The following is a 22139-nucleotide window of genomic DNA, read 5'->3' as shown; positions in this document are numbered from 1 at the left end:
CTTTCTGTTCCACCCGTTTCGCTGCGTCCTCCACCTTTCCACCGATCGCGTCTTTGCTATCCTTCAGAACGGCAATCACCTTGTCCTTCGCAGCGTCCGCCTCTTTCGATTTCCCTTCCACCGCCTCCTTAACCTCCTCCGAAGCCTCGTCCGCGGCGTGCTTCGCCCCCTTGAACAATCCGGACAGGAAGCCGCCGCTCTTCTCTTTCACCTTTTTAGCTTCCTTCGAGGCTCTGTCCCTCGCCGCCTCGGCCCCATTCGCGATCGCATCCGTCGCTTCCGTCGTCGCGTCCGCCGCTTTCTCCTTCGCGTCCAACGCCGCGCTCGCAACAACGTTCCTCGTGTCCTCCAAGAATTTCGCGCTCGCGTCACGGGTCGAGGCGTCGGAAGAAGGACTCGCCGCCTCTTGCGGCGGCCCGCTCTTCTCTCGCGACCTGCTTCGCGACGCTCTCGTCAATTTCGGGCTCTTGAATTTCCCGAAGATCCCTCCTCTGTCCTTGTCCTCCGTGGACGCCTCGATGGTGGCCGGCGTCCCGTCGGCCGGTGGCATCCTCTCGCCGATTTGCCTCGAGCCTTCGCGGTGCATGCTCTCCGCCACTTTCCTCGTATCCTCCAAAAATTCTGCCGTCAATTGCCGCGTCTCCTCGTCCCCGCTGTCCAACGACGCTTCCTTCGAAGAGCTCTTCTCCCTCGACGAACTCCTCTTCTTGCTCTTCAGCTTCGGACTCTTGAACATGCCGAAGAATCCGCCACCCCTCTCCTTACCCTCCTCCTCCTCTTCCTTCTCACCCGCCACTCTTTTCTCCGGGGAGTCCGACTTTTTATCGCCCTGCCTTTCTAAACTTCCAACCTCCTTCCGCTCTTTGTCCCGCTTCCTTCCCGCGTCCGGTTTTCCATTAGCTTCTTTGCGCGGCCCGATATTCTCCGCCTCCCCTTTCCTACGAATCTCCGAGACATCGTAGGAATGCCCGTTCAATCTGTCCTTCGGCGTGTCCTCGTTGTAACGAACCTGCGAGGTGAACGTGTACAGGTCCTGTTTCCCGTCGATTGCGGGGGAGGGAACAACGGTCGCTGTTTCGGCGACTCGAACTCCCTCCTCGTCGCCACTGTCCAACGACGACTCCTTGCTCTTCTTCGTTCTCTTCTCCTTCGACTTTGGACTCTTGAACATACCGAAGAAACCACCACCTTTCTCCCTCTCCTGATCGCTGGCTTCGACCGCGTGGCCGTCCTTGATCGCTTCCCTCCCTTCTTCCTTATCCTCGACTCGAGTCGAGGCGATCAATCCACTGTCGAGCGCGTGCACCTCCGAAGCGAGGCGTCTCGATTCGTCCAAGAATTGCATCGTGGCCAATTTAATGTCGGTTGCGGTTTGCTCGGCAGGTTTCAAGTCCACGTACGCGTCGTACGCGACGAAAGTAGACGGTTTCGTTTGATGCTCTCTAGCCTCCTTATTCTCGCCCACTTTCGAGTCCTCGTCGCCGCTGTCGAAAGACGCATCCTTCGATCCTTTCGATTTGCTCTTCTTAAGTTTAGATCCCTTAAAGATCCCGGACAATATGCCCCCGCTCTTGTCCTTCGACTTCTTCGACTCGTCCTCTTGCTTCTCGTCCGTCGATGGATATTGCACGCTGTAAACGCTCTCGTAAGCGGACACCTGCTTGTCACTCGTGACTCTCCCCTCCTTTGGAATGTTCACTTTGGGAACCGTCTCTTTCGGTTGTTCGGGGCTCCTCCGATCAACTTCCTTGCCCTTCCTCGCGTCCTCTTCTTTCTTCGACGCGATACCAGCGGGTACCGATTTCTCGTCGATTTCCTTACCTTCCCTCGACATCATCTCCTTCTTGCTTATCACTCTTTGTTTACCGTTGGGGATCGTCGCCGCGTCCGTGGCGGCCACGGGCGTTCGATCGATCTCTTTCACCGTGATCGTCTCTTCTTCCCGACTACCCTTATTATCGCTCTCGATCACCGAAACTATAGTTTTCGATGTGACTATCCTCGCATTAGAGTCTCCCTTCCCATCGCGAACGACACGCTGCTTAACTATCGTCGGCTCGACGATTGGCGTTCGATCGATCGTAATCGTCTCCTCGCCTATAAGGATCTTATCCTTAGGCTTATTCTTAACCAACTGTTCCCTAACAAAACTTTCGACTATAGCACCTCTTGCCTCTTTATTGTCTCGCGTATGATCATCATCATCATCATCATCATCATCATCATCATCATAAACCACCGACCACCCTTCCTTAGCTAACTTCCCCTTCGCTTTCTCTGCGTCTGCTATTACACCTGTTAATTAAGTATTACATATTTTAGGCATCTGTAAACGTTGCAAAATAAAAAGAACACATTTGTTTTTTTTATTTATTTATTTATTTTATTTTTTTTTATTTTATTTCATTTCATTTCGCCATCATTAGTGTAAGCCGGCTCGCTCGATATTGCTCTTTAAAGAACAGCGTTAAGTTAGACTCTCGTGTGGTTTTTGTGCGTGGTATATTATGTGCTATGGAGCAGTCGTCCTTCCGTGTCCAACGGATTTACACTTTATACGATTATATGTTTAAAAAAATAAATAATAATAATAATCGACGATTAATCGAACTCATTGGCAAAAGCAGTTTCGAGAAGGAAAGTTGATGATTCAATTTCGAATGATTAAAGTTGACCGCTTCGATAATACTATAAAGTTATAAATTTAAGAAAAATACGTAACGAAAGAGAGAATTATCACAAATGGAATTAAATTGTAATATTTTCTAATATTTTTGGAATAAGAATAGTTTGCAATTTGTTTTTTCGCTTTCCAGATAAAAATGGCGGATAAATAAGCGTAAGTAAGACAACTGCTCCGTGCGTCCGCACAATTAGGCCACACAAAATTTGGCCACACATGCAACGCCAAAAAATTGCGGTAAAACCTTGCTGAAACAAATTAATGGGACGTGTCGAAGAAATAGAAGGCTATTAGTGGATCATTAAAATGAAGACATTGAGAGTTCGCATTATAATACAGTAGATATGAGATTGATAGGCAATAAAATAAATTGTCCATTATGTAAATTAAAATAAAAGCAAGCTGATAAATTTGAAGGAAATCCGCATCAGCCCTCCAGAACCTGTGAGTGAAAGTAAAAGATGATAAAATAAAAAAAAAAAGGTGACAAAGTAAAAGAAGGAAATGTTCTAGTGCCAATAATATTTCGTAAGAGCTAATTAACTTTCACATTTGTGATTCGTGTCCAAAGTCAATGCCGTGCTAAAAAAAACTTCTAATAATCACCTGGTTTCTAATATCAAAAAGAAAATATACATATATATACCGAATGATCAATCTTGTGATTAATAATATCTAAGAAAAAATTAAAAAAGAGATGGATAATTGCTCGCAAATTCTTGATAAAATATAATAAGTATCATTATTTCCAAAACGATATATAATAATCAATATATCGATCCCAATTATTGTTTTGTAAATAATGAATAAGAAATGATTATTTATTTCTGCCAATATATAATGAAAATCATAGTAAAACCAAGAATAGAATACAATTTTTTTTAAAAATAATTTTAAAAATAAATTAAGAGAAAAAAAATGTATAAATTAAGAAGATACATACAAAATACAAAAGATTATTATTGTAATTTTTTTGGATAATAATTATATTTTTTCGATTCTCAAAATATCCATATTATTCTTAGTTAAACAATGGTTTTCGTTTTATAATATAAAAAATAAAATATATATACAGTATAAATAGAATAAATTCATGGAATTAACTGGACGAAGCTAAATAATCATAATAAATTACGTTAAATTTTCACAAAAAAAAAAGACATGTACAAACATTAAGAGACGTGTACTATCATTAATAATAATATCTAAATATTTTAGTTACTAATAACTAAATTATATCAACAGTAATGATTAAAATAATCAAGAAAGCGATGAAATTTTTCTATTTAAATTATATGAAATAAATAATATATACTGAGATTTAAATAATGCATGTATCGATAAAAGAGACAATCGTTACACTTATTTGCACATCGATATAGACTATAGCTACGAACACGATATCACTAAAAAGCAAAGTCTCGAATATAGAACTATTCAGCACTAGCGATTGAAATTTTATCAATAAGTAGTTAATTGTATAAGTTGTTCTATAACCAAGCGTGATATTATCGCATTAAATTAATAATCATGCTTCTGCGTTTCTTTTCTTTTCTTTTTTTGTTTTTTGTTTTTTTTTTTTTTGTTTTAAAGAAATATTATTATTATAAATGATGATTTTAAGTTAAGTTGCGGAAAGTTGAATGTTTTTTTTTCTTCTTCTTTTGTTTAATTTTCAATAGCTAATCAAAGCACGGCCCCTCAACCCATCACATTTTTAAAAAAATTCTCAAATCACTTACCGGATACTATTTTGTTGGCGTCTGCGATCACCCTCTGTCGTTTTTTATCTTTGTCGTCAAGTTCATCGCGCAACTTTTTGCTCATCGTATCGCTAACGTGACATTTGTGCTCGAGAAAATCGGCCATTACATCCCCCAGTTCTTTCTCCTCGCTTGCGTATTTATCTTTGATAGGGGTCGAGGTTCCGTTGAATACAGTGCCGTTTGTGATCGTGACATGCTGTTTCGCTGTTAAGTGCGAAAAATATGTGATTTAAAACGTTGTGAAAAATTGTATTGCTGTCAAAGCGTCGGAAAAATATATACAGAAATAACGAACGAATCGTCGTATTATTTTTACTTATAAAAAACAAATCAGTTAAAAATAAATATTACTTTTTTTTAAACTAATATCGATCGATGAGATTATTTATTAACTGTACAAATCGAGTTTAAAAGTAAGTTATTTAGAAAGCAAATAATATCTATTTCAGATATCGTTAAAACGTATATATAATATATCAATGTGCAACTGTAGCAAATATTGCGTTACGTAAATAGATATATTTCACACGAATAGTATAGATATATATATGTATAGATATTATATATATACAAATATAGACATTATAAATGTGCTTTCTAAGAAGTGTAAAAGAAAGATTATGATTTCACATATTTTTCTTAGCGATGAAACGAAATAGAGCCAACGTGTTATTCACAGAAATAATGCAAGCAGTGATGTCATATCCTTTCTAATGTAATCGAACGAGTATAGCATTGTAAACGTGATTCCGTTCGAAAAATATTTTTTACTTTATATACTTTGTAATAAACAGATTTTAATATTAAAAATTGTAATAATCGATAAGATATAAAAAGATTTTTGAAATACGTACATTTATCTCGTTTAGTGCCGCTTATATCGAGTTCTTCCATAGACTCCGACTCCTGAGGAAGAAAAAAATTTATTTGAATAAAAAAAAAGGCAAATATTCTTTTTCCCCTTTTTCTATAAATACAAACCTTGCTCTTATTAAAGTCATCGTAATCAGGATTCATCTTTGGATCCATCGTTGCATCGCGGCGAAGAGAGGTGTCCCTCGAAGGACCCAATTCTTCTTTCAAAGAATCAAATCCAGGTTGATCCAATCGAACTCTCGCGACAGCTTTCTCCACGTCATCGGTAATCAATTCAACGTTGAATATACATTTTTTCACGATGTCATCGCGGCCAATTTTGTTTAACGCTTTCTCCAAAGTATTTCCTACAACGAACAAAAAAATATTATTTTCAATTTGATCCGAATAAAATATCGATCGATAATCCTAATAATAAATTCGAATCAAAATAATTCTTCGCTTTTACGAATCGCGCGAAAATTTATTCACATCGATCCAACAAAGATGTCAAGGATGAATTTTTCATCGGATTTGTCCTCGATACGATACCTGAGCTCACTGAAATCTGGCATCTCTGACAAGGCGATCTCCTAAATAATACGGACAATTCACTGACGTACGTGTTGGTCGCTTCGTTTTCATATTCTTGATACAAAGATATAAACATCTTGAGCGTTTATGCCTTCGCAAGAATAAAGGAAGGAAACAATAAGAATAATAATTGAAATGAAAATTAAATAAAGAGTAATAAAGTGGGAAGACGATGGTTCGAAGAAAAACACTATAAATAATATGCACGATCACTTTCACTGTGTTTTTGTCGAGATGGCGCGTATACTTCTGTTTGTTTTAACCGATTGCAGAACAGAAACGATGTGCTACGTGCATTTCTGCCGTGCATCAGTGTCATTAGTATTGGCAAAAAAAAAAGTGGGGGAAAGGAGTCCATAGGTTTATGTCAGGCATAATAATGCAGGATGAGATCACCAACTACGTTGCTCCTCAGATTCCACGCGCCTTAGTCAAACGCAGCCTGTCTGATTAATCGACCTTGCCGAGAAACAGGTTTTTTTTTTCTCTAAATTTTAATCTCTCTAATGTAATGTGTTACTATATCTAATGTTCGTCTACATAGGAGACAGAGGACGTTTCACTCGATCTCGAAAAAAAAAAAAGAAAAATAATTCAACGATATAAACATGTTTACATGATATTACATCGCGAGCAGGAAAAATTTGTGAATAAATTTTATCGGCAAAGTATAAAATTTAAATCGATAAAAAACAGTCGAGTGTTTATAAATAGTTAGCAATAACAGGAGGATAAGAATTAAGATAATGGGATAAATTAGAGAGATAATTGAGATTAAGATTTTCAAAACGTGACGACGTACATCGAATTTGAAAAGACGAGTACGTAGTAGAGATATAGAGATTATTACTGCGAATCTGAGAACTGTATTACGAATATATTTATAAAGATGAAATAACGAATATTGACAACACCGCGTGTATCGTCGCTCATTTAATTAAACTTGTCAAATAATGACTAAAAATAAATAAGAATTATCGTTTTAAACTATGAATCTTCTCCTTGTCTCATATTTAATTATAACACATTTAATCATGAAATATTCAAGTGTTGATCACCAAAACGAGCGTATATATTGCTCGTTCGAGTATTTACCGATATCATTCGGCACAACGTCGAGATAATAACCGTATTAAAAATGTAATCCTAAATGTTTTCGTTTCTCATATCGTGTTCCCATAATACTTAGTTACTTAATTCGAGCGTTTAAATATTTATACGGATAAAATTGTTAAAATTTTTATCCAAAGCAATTACGCAGATATTATATAAAATACGCGATGAATCGTCCCGTAAGAATCGTCGGATTCGACAAGCCCGAGTAGATTTTGTAACATTCGTTCGCTGTTTACCTGTCGCTTTATTTCCATTGCTCTGCCAAACTTTCAGCATCGCTGCAGCTTGTTGGGCCGGTTTGTTGGCGTACTCTTGTTTGATCGTCGACACTTCGTTCGGCGGCACGTTCAATTCCTCGGCGAGTTTCTCCCAATCTTTGTCCAACAAATTTGCAATATCGGTCAATCGAATGGTAGCTCTGTGAATGGCGTCTGGACGACCTGAAGGAATAATTAACGTTCACTTAATTCTCTCGCCATCTTCTCGGGGATATATTTCGAGGGAGGAGAGGAAGGAGAGTTACATACTTATCCCGCCGTCGCGTAGGAAGCTATAATTCTTCGAGAGCTCTAATAAATCGACCTCGGAGACGGCAGGCTCCGGTGAGATTTTCTCCGGCAACAGAATGTTCAACGTGCATATAGGGGTCTGGGGTAATTCGCCTTTAGGAACCTTTGGCTCGCTCATGAACATTATGCGACCCATCATGTCGGCCGCGTCCGGATCCTTTATTCTCGCCGTGAACGGCACTCTGTTCTCCTTGAAAGCTCTGAAAGGCAATTGAAGCTGTTCGCCGCTCTTCAATACCGGCACGAGGTTACCCGAAAATTCCATGTATTGCGTTTTCCCCTCCAACACCTGTGGCAAACATTTCACGGAGGATGTGAAACGCGCAACAATACTATAATTACGATACGCGATTCGCACGCGATTAAATTGCCCGGTAAAATACTTTACCTCCACGTCTCGGCTCTTCGCCACTTCCGTGAAGTGTTCTTGATTTTCCAAGGTTTTGTCCTCTTTATCGTCGGTCATACAAAATACGCGCAACCTTGCCTCCAGTGGATCTACTCGCTTTGCAAATACTACAAATCTGAGAATGGAACAAACGGTTCGATAACATTCCCCTTCGTACGTAAACGAGAGATGTAATCATGCAGGTAAAACGTAATTGAATGGTAATTGAAAATATAGAAAAAAAGAATATATATATATTGCAAAATTGATCGAAGAGAGAGGGGGGAAAAATCTATCTATCTCTTTCTACAAATATTCTTAGAAAAGAAAATTGAAAAATTCTCTCTCCCTCTAGAAAAATTGATATGATCTGTTCTGAAAGAAGATATGCAAAGAAATGATACGTATATATATATTACTCTCTATATGATAATATTCACTAGGGCATGATAATAATCTACTGCAAGCTGAAGAGCTCTCTTCCTTACTCGTCTTACCGGGCACAGAAAAATCGTAATGTTTCGTAAACGATATCGATCCGATTTTTTTTTATTTTTTATTTTTTCTTTAGAGGAAATTGTTCTACCTGCGATTACGGTTACGGTGTTAATTTGTCTTTTTTTCGAACGATTAATCTTAGGTAGATCAAAAACGTACTTAGCCATAAAAGGTACGTGTGTCGCGTGTGTGTATAGCTCCGTAGCCATTTTCGTGGCTTCGGATATATTCCGACAATCCATTAACCAGAAGCGAGCGGATACCGTGGTAGTAAAGGAAACGCAATCTTTCACAAACGTCAATGGCGTCGAACCGGTGACATCCTCCCAGACTGCCCGAGACTGACCCCCTGAACGACATACATACCAAGTCCAATAATATTATTAAAATATGTCCGTGCTGCGTATGGGGGGATCGGCATAAGTGAAATATGTGTGTGGGATATTAAATCCGATATCGCGACCGAGATTAATTACAATTTCACCCTTTTTTTTCCACTTTTCAACATTCTTCCGGCCGCCCTTTGATCGTCGATTTTTATAATTTTTCAAACGAATCGGAAAGATTCTTCCTCGAACGATCGAGGAAAGGGCTTTGGATTCGATGATACGTCCAAGTGGATGAGAATTCTTGATTTGCGTGATTTTCGCATTTTAAATTAATAGTTGTTTACGCTTATGCAAAACCGAATGTCGTTTCGCAATGATCGGGCTCAAAGTATTAGAAAACGTGAATAGTTATGAATATTATTAATTACTAGTAATGGTATATATATATATGTAGGAAGATAAAAATAAAATATATTATTTAAGATATTGCATAGAATTTTTGATCAATAAACATATAAATTTGAATAAATTTTCTTTTGTTTCTTTTCCTTTCGTAAATGTTAAAGTAAAAATAATTTGCATATTTAAATAACCAATATCATTGCGCGACAACGAAAACAGGAAAGAGGAATATTAAAAACGAATATTAATTTCTCATCATTTTTTTCACATCATCGGAATTATTAAAAATTTGTATTTAATATCGGTCACCATAAGTGCGTTCATGTACGTGCTGTATCATATGTGTGGATAATGTGAAACCAAATATACGCTGACCGAATATGATAATGCTTGCCAAATGAAAATAAAGCATCATACATTGAAAACCGCGCAAAAAGCAAAAAACGCGAATCGTGTGAATGTGTTCAATAAATAAGTAAGCGATAAAAAAAAAAAAAGAAATACCAAAAGGTTGCGAAATAATTTTAATAAGAACGCGGCGTAATGCATGTCGAAAACATATCTTCCTGTTCTTTTTTCTTCTTTTATTTTCTTTTTTTTTTTTTCGTATTAAGTGTATTAAACGTTCTCAACAATTTAATATTATTCAACTGAATCGAATCGAGATATTTGTCGAAAAAAAAAAAAAAGAAATAGCAACGTGGGAAAATCGGAATTAAATTTTCAAAGTGGAAAAATTTTCGTTGTAATATAATTCGTGGATAAAAAAAAACGGCTGTTGAAAAACGGATAGTTGAAAAAGATTAAAAAGAGAATAATTTGTCGGTCAATTTTCGGTAAATCGGTAAATCGTGTCGTATTATATCGTTACATATTATAAATCTAAAAAGTACATATATTTTGGGAACACAATTTCATAGAAGTTAATAAATTACAAGCCTAATATCGAAGCGGTTACCAGTCAAACGAATGTGCTGAAACAAAAACTTTGAAGTTAACGCTTACAATGAGCTAGGTAGTAAAATTTTATCTACTTTAATTAATAATCCATACCTAAATGACTCAATCCTAACAATATGCAAGCATTAACAATGAATCACAACAAGATATGTATACAACAATGGTACTCAACGAAATGTTTCTATGAAACATGCAGCTACCATCTCCCTTTTAAATCTCTATCCGAAGGTCTCCGGGACACGTGTGTATATATGTATATATCGTACTTAAATTACTTTCCTAAATAAAAAAATATAGATAACCTCCTAAATAAATAAACAAACGAACACTCCAAACTCCTACTACCTTTTACGTTGCACACCTACAAGATCGTTAATAATAATTATTCTAATTCAATGAATTACAGAGAATATTAAGCGGAGTCCCGATGACCTGAGAACAGACGAAGATGCCTATCGCCCGCGCCATGCCTACTAAACTACTAAAATTGATCATCGAATGCGTAATAAAGTTTGATAAGAGCATATATATATATATATATACATATTTAAGTATATATATATATATACACACACCAAAGGTGTTGCGGCGTAACAGTTTCAGCACTTATCGGTAAGAGATTCTCCAGTAAGACGGTACGCTGCTCTACAATATTACGTGCAAGCATATATTACCAGTTATGCTGCACAGAAGTCTCAGCGTCGGCGCATCTCCTGAATATTGATTGATCATGCCTTTATTGGCTGCTTGAGGCACGGGTATGGTTAAGGTTATCGGTTTGTGGAATTTTCTTCGTCTCGGCTCGACGGTGACGATCGGTGATACAGCCACTCTGTTACCGAGCAGCTTGGCGACAAGATCTGCCGGTATTGGATGCGCCTACAGATAAAAACGTGTTATTCTTGTTTACTATTATCCTCGATTGATAAATTGTCGCTTCGAATCGTAATTATTATTATGATATAATAATATGAAGCTATGAAACGGATCGAACGGAAAAAGAGAAAAAAAAGATAAGCACCTGGAGGCCAACTCTGATCTTTTTAGTAAGTGCTGCCGGCGGGAATACGGCCTGGACTTGAGGTACGGCTGACGAAGAAACGGTACCACCTTCTGGACCAACTGCGTGAACCTCTTGCCTGATACGGGACACTACTGCGAAGTAATGTGGAAAGTCCGCGGTAAGTATCCTCACGATCCGAGATGTTTGGAGATCCTCGAGCTGGCTTAATTCTGTAAAATTGTATTTACACGTGAAAATTGAATATTGAAAATTGACGAAGAATATTGAGGTAAAAATTTTTATAAGAAAAATATATCCGATATTAATACTGCTTCTTAAAATTATCTTTTTATTGCCTATACAATTTTATTAATTTAAGTAATTGCATTTATAAAAAAAAAAAGAATTATCATTTCTGATAATTCTGTCTGATAAGAAAATATTCAGATAATATTTAATCGTAGATTTTTTCTCGTAATCGCTCACTTCTATGAATTTTTTCTTCTAAGGTATAAAGAAACTTTTTTATTGCTATTTATATTAAAACCGTACCTTCTCCTTCAAAGCTCTCATTAAGCACATCTTGGACGGCCTCCTCGCTGGCTTCCAAGGTGTGCTCGCGCCAAGTCTCTCCATTATCTGATCGGAGTATAACTATCTCTCGTTCTTTTCCTCGCAACGAAGCAAAGTGTGGTACTTCTATGATCACGGGTCTGAATGAAAGAAATTAAAAAGTTGTTATTGACAAGATGGATAGAAATTTTTCAACATTTATTAAACAAATTCAATCTCAGAAACGGAAATAATTGAATTAAATCGAGATTTAAGTTTCTCAGCGTATGAATATTACGTATGCACAATAAGAATTGTTCGAGCGAATACAATAGCGGACCAATTCAGGTCAGCAGAGATTATCTAAATCTCTTTGTTACATGCCAATGTTACATTTTACGATGAATCAGAGTATTCTAATTTCTAAACTTAAGATTAATCTCTAGATATTATAAAAATTAAAGTCGAAAATAACGTTTCACGATTCTATCAACAACTTTAATTACATTCGATTTCGCTGGAAAATCGTGTCATCGTTTCGATAAAACCAACATTCATTCCCTTCAAATTATCAAATCAATTATCTTACACTCTTTTCCATACGTACAAAATAAACATCTATTATTCCTATTATTCCTAATTAAAAAAAATTCAACTGATATTTCCGTTCTCCAAGATCTTCAATAGATATCGATATTTTACTTTCTATCCATTTCATTATGTACGGATGCGAATCATGAAAAATCTAATCCAATCGATCCAAGGTATAAGAGATCTCCTCTATTAATTCCGCAAATACTCTCGTTTCGGACGTACCCTAAAAATTTGGCGCCCACGGGTCCTAGCTCCAGGATACGACTCGCAAGAGCCTCCCCTTCCATCAAAGGCGGCGGGTTCGTCAATTTGTCCCTTCTCAGGTATCTGCACGTGACGCGCATAGGCATCGCTGCTTTCCTAGGAGGAACGATCACGCGTACACCACTGTGCCTGCAGCCGCGCATCGCACCGCCTCGTGCATCCACCAGAAACGAAACCAGGAAGCTGTCGTTTGCACAATTAAAAACACGCATTATAGACAAAATTCGGGGAAACTTTCTCGAGGAACGGAAAGGTATCGCGTATCGTCTCGGCCGAGGACGTTAAAAGAAATAGAGATAGAGATAGAGATAGAGGTAAAGATAAATTGATAGATAGATAGATAAATGGATAGATAGATAGATAGATAGACAGATAGAGAGAGAGAGAGAGAGAGAGAGAAAGAGAGAGACTTGAAATTAATAAGAGCAATCATCGCAATGGGTGGCTAATTATTATGGACACGTAATCATAAAATTATTGTTCAAAAAAATTATTATACATTACATATACGCATATATTGTGCGAACATTTGGCCTGTCGAGAAATAATATGAATCATGCTTTATCGCTATTGGTTCAAATTAAACCAATTACGTAATTACGTGTATAAACCAATTAAAAAAAGAATATTTTTACTAAATGTACAAATATATATTATTTACACTAATCTCGTAAAATTCGGATTACTATATTCCCGTCGTATAATTGTACAATTTTGTATATACATTACGAAAAGAAAAAAAAAAAAAAAAAGAACACGAGAGTTGTAGAGATAATATTAATTTGAATAGTGACACAATTTTTTAATTTGTAAAGAGATGTTGTACGTGATTCTCGTTTTCTGATTTATTAAAGTAGTAAAAATATTTTGAAAGGCCAATTAAAAACAGATGTCTGAGTTATCATATAAGTATCATAAAAGCACGCTAAGCCGAGAAGCAACGTTCACGATAATAAATAATTTTTACTAGAAGCGTTAAAGTTAAAGAGTACAGAGAAATTATTCTTCGAGATTATCGGATTATTCTGAAGGCGAACTTTATATATGTTCACGATAGTGTTAAATGTTTTAATTTTTTTTTTTTTTTTTTTTCGTAAGGAAAAGAACAAAATGATTTATCGCTGCGTATGAGGGAAGTATAACTGTAAAAAAAATAAAATTAAATTAATCACAAGACAATAAAGTGCAAAGATAAATTGCATGGAAAATGGAGCAAATTAAATTTTAAATAGAGATAACTATAACTGAATAGTACGGGTTTGTGAGAATGTGTCGGGGGATTTGTTGCATGAATATTCCGTGCCTGCAAGCGTAACGCTAATTAACATTGATTTATTAAAGAACGCACTATTTAGAAAGAAAAACAAAAAGAAAAAAAAAGAATCATCAACAAGAATTGATCGAATTAAAATTCAAGAGATTCATTCGTTGCTCCCTGTATTGCTGATCGATGATTGGTGCTGGTGGAGACATAGTTTCACGATGAATTATTGAGAATTATTCACAGAGATGCTGCATATCGTGCACAGTGAATATAAACGTTGATTTATCATAAAATAATTACAAGCAACGTCTTACGTTTCATTTATATTCGCTTAATTGCCACGAATAAAATTATTATTCGTAATGTAAAAAACGCCTTCGCGTTCTTTTGAAACCACGCTCTTTTTCTCCCGTTTACATTTACAAATAGTCTAAAAATATCGATATCGTATATAAATTCCTTGAAGGAAGGTTGTTTGCTCAAGTGAGATGATGTAATGGAACGATTTACATATAACGCGTTTTTGGAATAATTTATAAGCTGTGCGAATTACGATATTTAATAACTCAAATAACGTATATTTATAGATCGAAATAAAAAAAAAAAAAAGAAAAAAAAATAAATACGAATTATTCAAATTTAAGCGACGCGTTCAGTTTTCATCATTTCATTTTACTTTCTCATTTTAATATTCCGGAGGCGTTTTTTCTCTTCAATTTTTTCTTTTTTTTTTTTTTTTTAATTAACGTAATATTCATTGTGCACCACAATTTTCTCGTCTAATAATAAAAGTTGAGCGACTACGGGTATTGTGCGATCATAAAATCTATCAAAAAAAAAGAAAAAAAACAAATGATATCGAAGAGCGGTATGGCAAGTAGCAGAAGCTAAGATTCAAGAGAAGATCACTTACTTTCTCCACTGTGGAATTCTGCGAGTAGCGCAAATAAAATAACAGAGAGGATCGGGAACAAAATAAAAAAACGCGTTAGTATCCATTCGTTCCATATAAATGGTGGTGAGAGATGACGATATAGATGGAGTCGAGATTCTGAACTAGCGCAACTTTTACAGATTTTCGAACATTTCTGACGTTTCTTATTTTTTCTTTTTTCTTTTTTTTTTTTTTTTCCTTCTTCCAAGCATCGATCTTGACTTGAAAACATTACGATGATGATTGTTTCTCATTCTGATTGTCGAAAACCCGCAATCATCACACGCAAACCACTTCTCTATTGTAGAAAAAAAGTAGAAAAAATAGGGAAATGTAACAGTAATAATTATGTATTATAGTGGAGACGGAACAAGGTCGCATCATTCACACTCTGCGAAAAAAAGATATACGTTAGGGTAGCAACGGAAAATTGTTGATTGTTCCGAAATCTGCAATTATATCTTGCAATTCTCAAGGATCTTTTATTTTCAAGTAATTTTCGTTATCGTTACTTGTCGTTGGAGGGATATAATTAACAGATTTCGTTACATGTGCAAAAAAGTAGCTCAAACTTGTCCATATAGGAAGAAGATGGAACAATGACGAGCAGCAGCCATTATTATGATGAAAATGTGTGTCCAAGTTGATTAAATTAGATATCATTGAACGAAAGGACGAACGATTCTTTCTTTTAATTTACAAGAGCGTCTTTACATCGCGGTATTCCATATCTATATATGCATATCACTTTGTTTAATTATTTTCCAATCTACATGATCCACGATCTTCTTAATTATATTATTCTATTACGTAAATTTTTCTCATCGAATTTATGAATCCATTAGTGATCCGTTATATAATAATCAATTAAAATATCAGCGTGTCGTGATATCGTGTATGATATAAGAATTTATAGCAGTAAATTTGTCTCTCTATCTAATTCGGATAAATCGAACAAATATTCCATATTATATATTTGGATAGTTTCATCGTGTTAGAAAGATACGAGATTTCTAAAGATTTATTCGAGGAACGAAATTGTATTACAATGCTACGTCTAACTCTAGATAAAGATAAATGGAAAGATGTCTAAAAGATGTAATAAAAAAAAAAAGGGAAAAGAATAAAAAAAGGGGTTGGTGTACCTGTCCCTCCACATTCCTTGTCCTTTCGACATGGTACCAAGAGCTGCCAGCGATGTGTTTAAGGACTCTAGGGACGGTCTGATCTCAGAACAAAATCTGGTATGATTATAGGATAAGAAAAATTTGTCTCATGCGCATGCTATATATGTTTTTTTCTTTCTTTCTTTCTTTTTTTCCTTTCTTTCTTTTGCCGTGCATTTTGCACTTTCCTCCGCTGTTTGTTTTTAGGAAGTCAATGTGCACTTGGGGAAAAAAATCATTCTACATATCCAGAAACAAGTGCGTGCAAAGATACTGTGCGCTCTTGTACGTGGTTAAGATATAAGGAAGACATTCTATGTAGATCACACTGAAGGTATATATACTCGATAGGAAGTAGAGTCGTTATATGGACAAAACGTCATTTGTCCGATATAATAAGTATCCTGTCCTAGTAAGCGCTAAGAAAAGATTCATTGTCGATTCAAGATACAACAGTGTCATTGTATATGTATATATATAGATATATATATATACACGTATACATATATAAAAGAGTTTTTTCATTTCTCGAACGAAGTAACAAGATAATAATTTTCAAACTCAATCAAAATGCTCTATAAATTACTCGAGGAAAAAAAAAAAAAAGAAAAAAAATTAGTCAGTTTTATAACATACGACACGTTTGAAATTTATGATACGTATTTCCTTGGCGCTTAGTAGGATCATTATACCTACCGAGTTTGCCTCGGTATTATTGCTCGATCGATCGTAAGAGTTCGAGGTTACGACAATCTGGTCCGGTATTATTAGTAAGGAACACGGTGTTCAATTAGAATTGCTAGACACACTAGTCAAAGAATCGTTCATCCCAAAGATATTTCAAGAACAACATGCTTTATTAACTAGAGATAATCTAGTTCTATCGCTACGAGCAAGACAAAGAAGAAATTGTAAACGAGGGCACCAAAGCGGTTGGCTCTTGTTGTTTAGCTTGTTGGCTGATTATATAAATTGTTAAACTGAACATTCTGAATAGAATAGAATTATAAGAAAATAAACTAGGTATAAAAAAAAAAAAAAGAAAAAGAAAAAAAGAAAAAAAAAGAAAAAAGATAGCTCGTTGTGAGAGGTTATTATGATGCGTTTTGAAGAGTAAAGACCGATTTAGAATTAGTTACTCGGTTTTATTCTCTCTCGGTTGGCTCCATATCTAACGTTCCATCGTGTACTCCTAACTGTGACAGTTACGCTGTTATGTTTTCATTATGCGTGCGATTATGTAACAGTGAATATATGTCAATTATTACGTATACGACCCATAAGAACCGTTACATCTTCCGCACAGTGGAACGGTTATCACGTGTATGCGCGTGATACGCAGTAGTATTTGCGGTAAGAAAAAAATAAAAAGGAACTAGTTTTATCTACGCTTCTTCAAATTTGAGTCAATTGAGTTAGTAAAACAATTTTTTCGCTCGTTTATGAAGCCAACTAAAAAAAAAAAGAAAAAAAAAGAAAAAAAAAAGAAGAAGAGGAAGAAAAAATTGATCCAAGATTTTTTTTTCTTTTCTTTTTTTTTTTACGAGAATAGAAGATCCAAGCTCTGCTTTATGCAGCTCATACGGATTACCAACACGATCCTGTAAATTACGTTTTATTGTTATACCAGCCAATAATCTATGAGGGTTAATTAGAGCAAGGAGTATCTTTCACCAATGCACACCGTATCACACTATAATACACAATATTATTGTTTTCGTTTTATATACGTACACTTGCTTGCGTACTATTACGTTTTTTTATGTACAATTTTCAACCGCAAATTAAGATTACAAGAAACGTTATTATTTGTTTATATGCGCGTATGCGTATAAATACAGTTGTGAAAAGTTTTTTCTTTATCCAATTCAGCGAGACAAAAATATTTTATATTTTCAAAGAAATGTATTTTTATTGAATTATGTAGTTTTGTATACAACCACGTATACGTGTCACGCCGACTTCAAAGAAGAATATGTATTTATATATTTTAATAACACGAAGCTTGTGCGTGTAATAATCTCGAAAATATCGAAATTTGTGGTAATAAATGCCAAATGTCCATAAAAACGAGCTATTTTTACGAGCTTAACGAGAGATTCGAAGATAGAATATATAAGTTTCAAATAGAATTTCGACTACAGCTTCAAGTTTTTAATCCGAGAAAATATTAATCTGTACATATTATTTTTTTTTATTTCATTCTTAGTCTTATTTATACGTTGCGCTATTATTAAAACATTATTAAAACAAACCATGCAAATATAGAGAACACTTTTTTTTTTGTAATTTTCTTGTCACGATAATTCAGTTAGTTTTTTTTTCCTCCTTCAATTTGTCGTGCATATATAATTTGCAAACAATTTTCAAATTTATCGGATAACGACGCAAATTTTCAATTTCAAAGAACGAAAAGCAAAGAATGCCAATTTGACGATAGTCGAGGAAAATTTGGAAAATTTGAACGATATATTTTAAAATACATACATGTTTCAGAAAAATTTGTTTCGTTTTTTTTTTTTTTTTTACTTGATAAAATACTTCGTAAATGCATTCGATATTTTATAAATATATTTGCAAATATGGGGTAAGTTGTATAATACTCGCTAAAATTTTAAGAGAGTTATTGAAATTTCGTTTCAAATTTATATATATATACATACAGTGCGCGCGTGTCGAGCATTATTGTACAATTATAAATTAATAAGTAAATACAACCTACCCTAAATTGTACAATTTTGTTTTGACTACCGTTATGTTCACAGAATTCACAAGAAAACGAATAAACGAATACGTACCCGACGTGTACTGGGTGCCTATTGATATCAACATTGTCCGGTTTCAGATTGGCTGCATTTGTACGCTGACAAGTTTCCTTCGTGATCATCTCGGTTATCGTGGGTGCTTGAAATTGAAATTTCGTATCACTTTAAACCAATGCCTTTTCGACTAAAATTTTCATACACACACGTACAACGACACGTTTCCACGAAGATACGAAGATGGCGCGAAGCTTCGTATTCGATCTATCTTTCTATAAACGACGCGCAACAAGATCTACGCCTCGACCGTCTTTTCTACCCGAAGCAAGAATTCAATTTACCCTCCATCGTCTCGAGCAATCTTTCGTTATACCTCGTTGAACTTTACAATGGATAAAAAGAAAAGAAAAAATACTACGCCGCCGATCGAAAGAGAATCGAGCTCAACTTCGATCGGAAATTCGATCTAACGAGAGAGAGAGAGAAAACTTTGAAATGCAATCTTCCATCGACTTACCTCCGGAATGCCGATTATCCCTCTCGTCGTCTGTCACGTTGACACGCATCGAGTCATCCCCCATAGATTTCATGTCGTCAACAGTCATGTATCGATATTGCTGTTGGTCGCTGAGCATCGGATCTTCACCTGCGACGTGAACGCAACGTGAATTAATGGTACGAATCGTTACAAGAGAAACGGGCACTTTGCAAGAAGGTCCAAAAAAGAAAGGTGGGTTGGGGGAGGAGAGAGGGGGAAAATCTCTCTAGCGCACACTCACGTCTCGAATTCTTGCACGAGAAAACAATATATATATGGGGTAGAAGAGATACGGTGGCCGAAGAGTAAGTAAGTACGCAGCAAGAGTGAGTGAATGAATAATAATGAGGCTGCAAATAAAATGGAAAAGATCATTGCCATTTGAAAATTATCCCAAAAGTCAAGCTCAAAGAAGCGTAAATTAAGTATCGTGTCGTTATGTATATATATACTCATCGGAGTCGGAGTGTCGTCTCTTTTATTCTGGCCTTACTCGTACCCTCAACGTATTAAACGAATGAATAACAAATCTGCACGCGATTGCTGCAGATTGAACGACTGTGAAAGAAATTTACATACGTGCGAAACACGTGAATCGGATAAAAAGAAAGTGACAGATATTGAAAACTGGTGATTCTTACATTCTTTATAGCGGAAATGTATTGTTTCGCGTGTCGAAAGGGAACTCAACTTACGTTCCTCAACTTCGTGCAGATATACCACTCGTAATTATCGATTATTATCGAGAAATGCAAACAAAATATAAACGAATATTTGAGTAATCATGTACGATGTCGATTATCGATATAAAAATACGATTACCGAGATAAAAATATCTCGTGATCGACTTTTTTTTAACGTATTGTTTGCTCATACAGCGCACACATCCCATGTGCACGATTCACAAGAGAAGCGCACGATTCATTGAGAATCGATGACGAAAGCGTTGAACGTATACGGCTCGTCGTAGCATAATAAATATCTATCTTCTTTCTTTTTCTTTTTTTTTAGACGCTCTATCGTAAACGCTAATAAATGTGCTGTTTAAAAATATAATTTCACGAAGGAAGTTTCCAAGTTCTTTGAAAAACTTGGGCGGGTAAAAAAACGAGCACGCGTAGAAGAAACACGGGTATCGTATTTTTCACAAGACTGAGATCTACTCCGTTATCCGATCACCTTATACAACTTTAAACACGTCTTATCAGATATGCCAAGAATATGGAGCACAATTATCTAATAAATGGTCAACCTACTAAAATTTTACGGCCCACGTCACTCGTATAATAACGCCACTATAAAACTAAACTAATCTCTGGCGCGAACGAAATTGTACATCATTTCCCTACACTGTCCTAGGAATGTACTGTTGTCAGCTTCGAAAATAAATCTTCACAAAGCTCGAATATATTGCGACACGGCGAAGATTGTACGGTGTGCGCGATAGAACGAAAAATAATATTACTGGCGAGACGACGACGACGACGACGACGAGGACAACAACGTTCCGTTTCTTTCTTTTATCCGAATTACGATACGAAGAGGCCAATCTCGCCTCTTCCGCTGTTGCGACCACGTTTTCGAGCAAAGAGACGTACACACTCGTGTCGAAGACTCGTGCGACCTTCGTTCGAAATCGCGTATCGATTTCAAACCAGTTTCAGTTTTAGCGTCGATAGTCGTTTTCGAAATCGATAACTCGACCCCGCCTAGACACTCGAATCCAGGATCCTAAGAGAAAGCTAGGATCGCGACGCGTTTACGGCGCTGTGCAAACCGCTTAAGTCGGCGCGGCATGGAAATGATGTCACTCGTTATCTCGAGAGAGCTCGAGAAAGAGATGGACGGAGAGACGGACGGAGATGGGAATCAATAATATCTAAAATTAATAAGAAACACGAGGCGACTTGGTCCGCGCGGCTGGTGAAGGCGCGCATGGAGAAACCGCGTACCGCGAAAACTCTAATTTTAGGCGGTGTTCAAGGACACGTTCGATGGCGAACCGATTCTAAGCCTCCTAGCCGCTTCTAAGCTTCCATCTACGAATAGTTGACCTCATAGGCAGTGACCTATATCTTGGCCGAATACACGCGCGCCTGTGAAAACTGAACCAACCAAGTAATCGCGTCGAATCTCGTTGAATGCAGTTAGTAGCCGTAGTAGCGTCATAGACGAGAATAGTACTAATCGTAATCAACGAGACGCTCGGCCTTTGTGTCACGTTGCATCGAATGCGTTAATCGAATTCCCGTTTCCACGTATCTCGCCCGTTGAAAATCCCCACCGAAATCGAAAATAGATTTCAGTCGCTCGAGAAACCCACCTTTCCAAACCGAACCTTTTCAAAACTTTCGCGCCGATAGGCCGACTTCCGATACCTCCTCGCCGTGCCCCTCCTCCCCCCTCCCTCTCCACGTGGACCGCCAATCGCGATAAACGTTTATCGCAATTGCAGAGAGATATCGATACACGAGTATCGAACGGCCTGTTTCGTTTCGAACGGAAGAAACGGGAGTGGAGAGGAAGGAATATACGAAAACCGGTAATAAATCCCTCTTCCTTCCCCTTCCCCCCTTTCGAGGAAACTGGCTGACCTTGATCGTAGTCGCCTCTACTCCGCGGACACATCATGGTGCGCGACTTATGTCACCGATGCGTCCGTCTCATTGTTATGTCATAACCGAGGATCGTGGTCACGTTCCTCGTGCCGCTCAATTAAGCACGCCAGCCTTTAACACGCCTTCCATGCGTACCTCCACGACGTTTACGGCCTTACGTTAATTTTCACGCGTATAATGGCCACCCGTATTCGGTCACCGTTCGGCCCCATCCCTCGACACAATATAATCGCTTCGACGCGACCCGCCTTCGATCCCTCGGTCACGTCGCCGATCCGCTTCCT

At 36.8% G+C, this 22139-nt stretch overlaps 1 protein-coding gene across 1 annotated transcript in view; it reads right to left on the bottom strand.

The window, feature by feature from the left end:
* LOC107996073 (microtubule-associated protein futsch) overlaps positions 1-22139 on the bottom strand; it is a 74554-nt gene that overhangs the window by 19347 nt on the left and 33068 nt on the right. The window contains 15 exon segments of the mRNA XM_062074009.1: positions 2-2295; positions 4426-4653; positions 5304-5355; positions 5431-5672; positions 7251-7454; positions 7542-7872; positions 7972-8107; positions 8629-8818; positions 10835-11039; positions 11182-11393; positions 11716-11876; positions 12532-12756; positions 15917-15994; positions 18736-18841; positions 19217-19345. Of these exon segments, the coding sequence (XP_061929993.1) occupies positions 2-2295; positions 4426-4653; positions 5304-5355; positions 5431-5672; positions 7251-7454; positions 7542-7872; positions 7972-8107; positions 8629-8818; positions 10835-11039; positions 11182-11393; positions 11716-11876; positions 12532-12756; positions 15917-15994; positions 18736-18841; positions 19217-19345 (4793 nt within the window).

Source organism: Apis cerana, linkage group LG4, assembly GCF_029169275.1.
Source record: "Apis cerana isolate GH-2021 linkage group LG4, AcerK_1.0, whole genome shotgun sequence".
NCBI lineage: Eukaryota > Metazoa > Arthropoda > Insecta > Hymenoptera > Apidae > Apis > Apis cerana.
The sequence above is the reverse complement of the archived record's forward strand: the minus strand, read 5'-3'. Positions and strand labels throughout refer to the sequence as shown.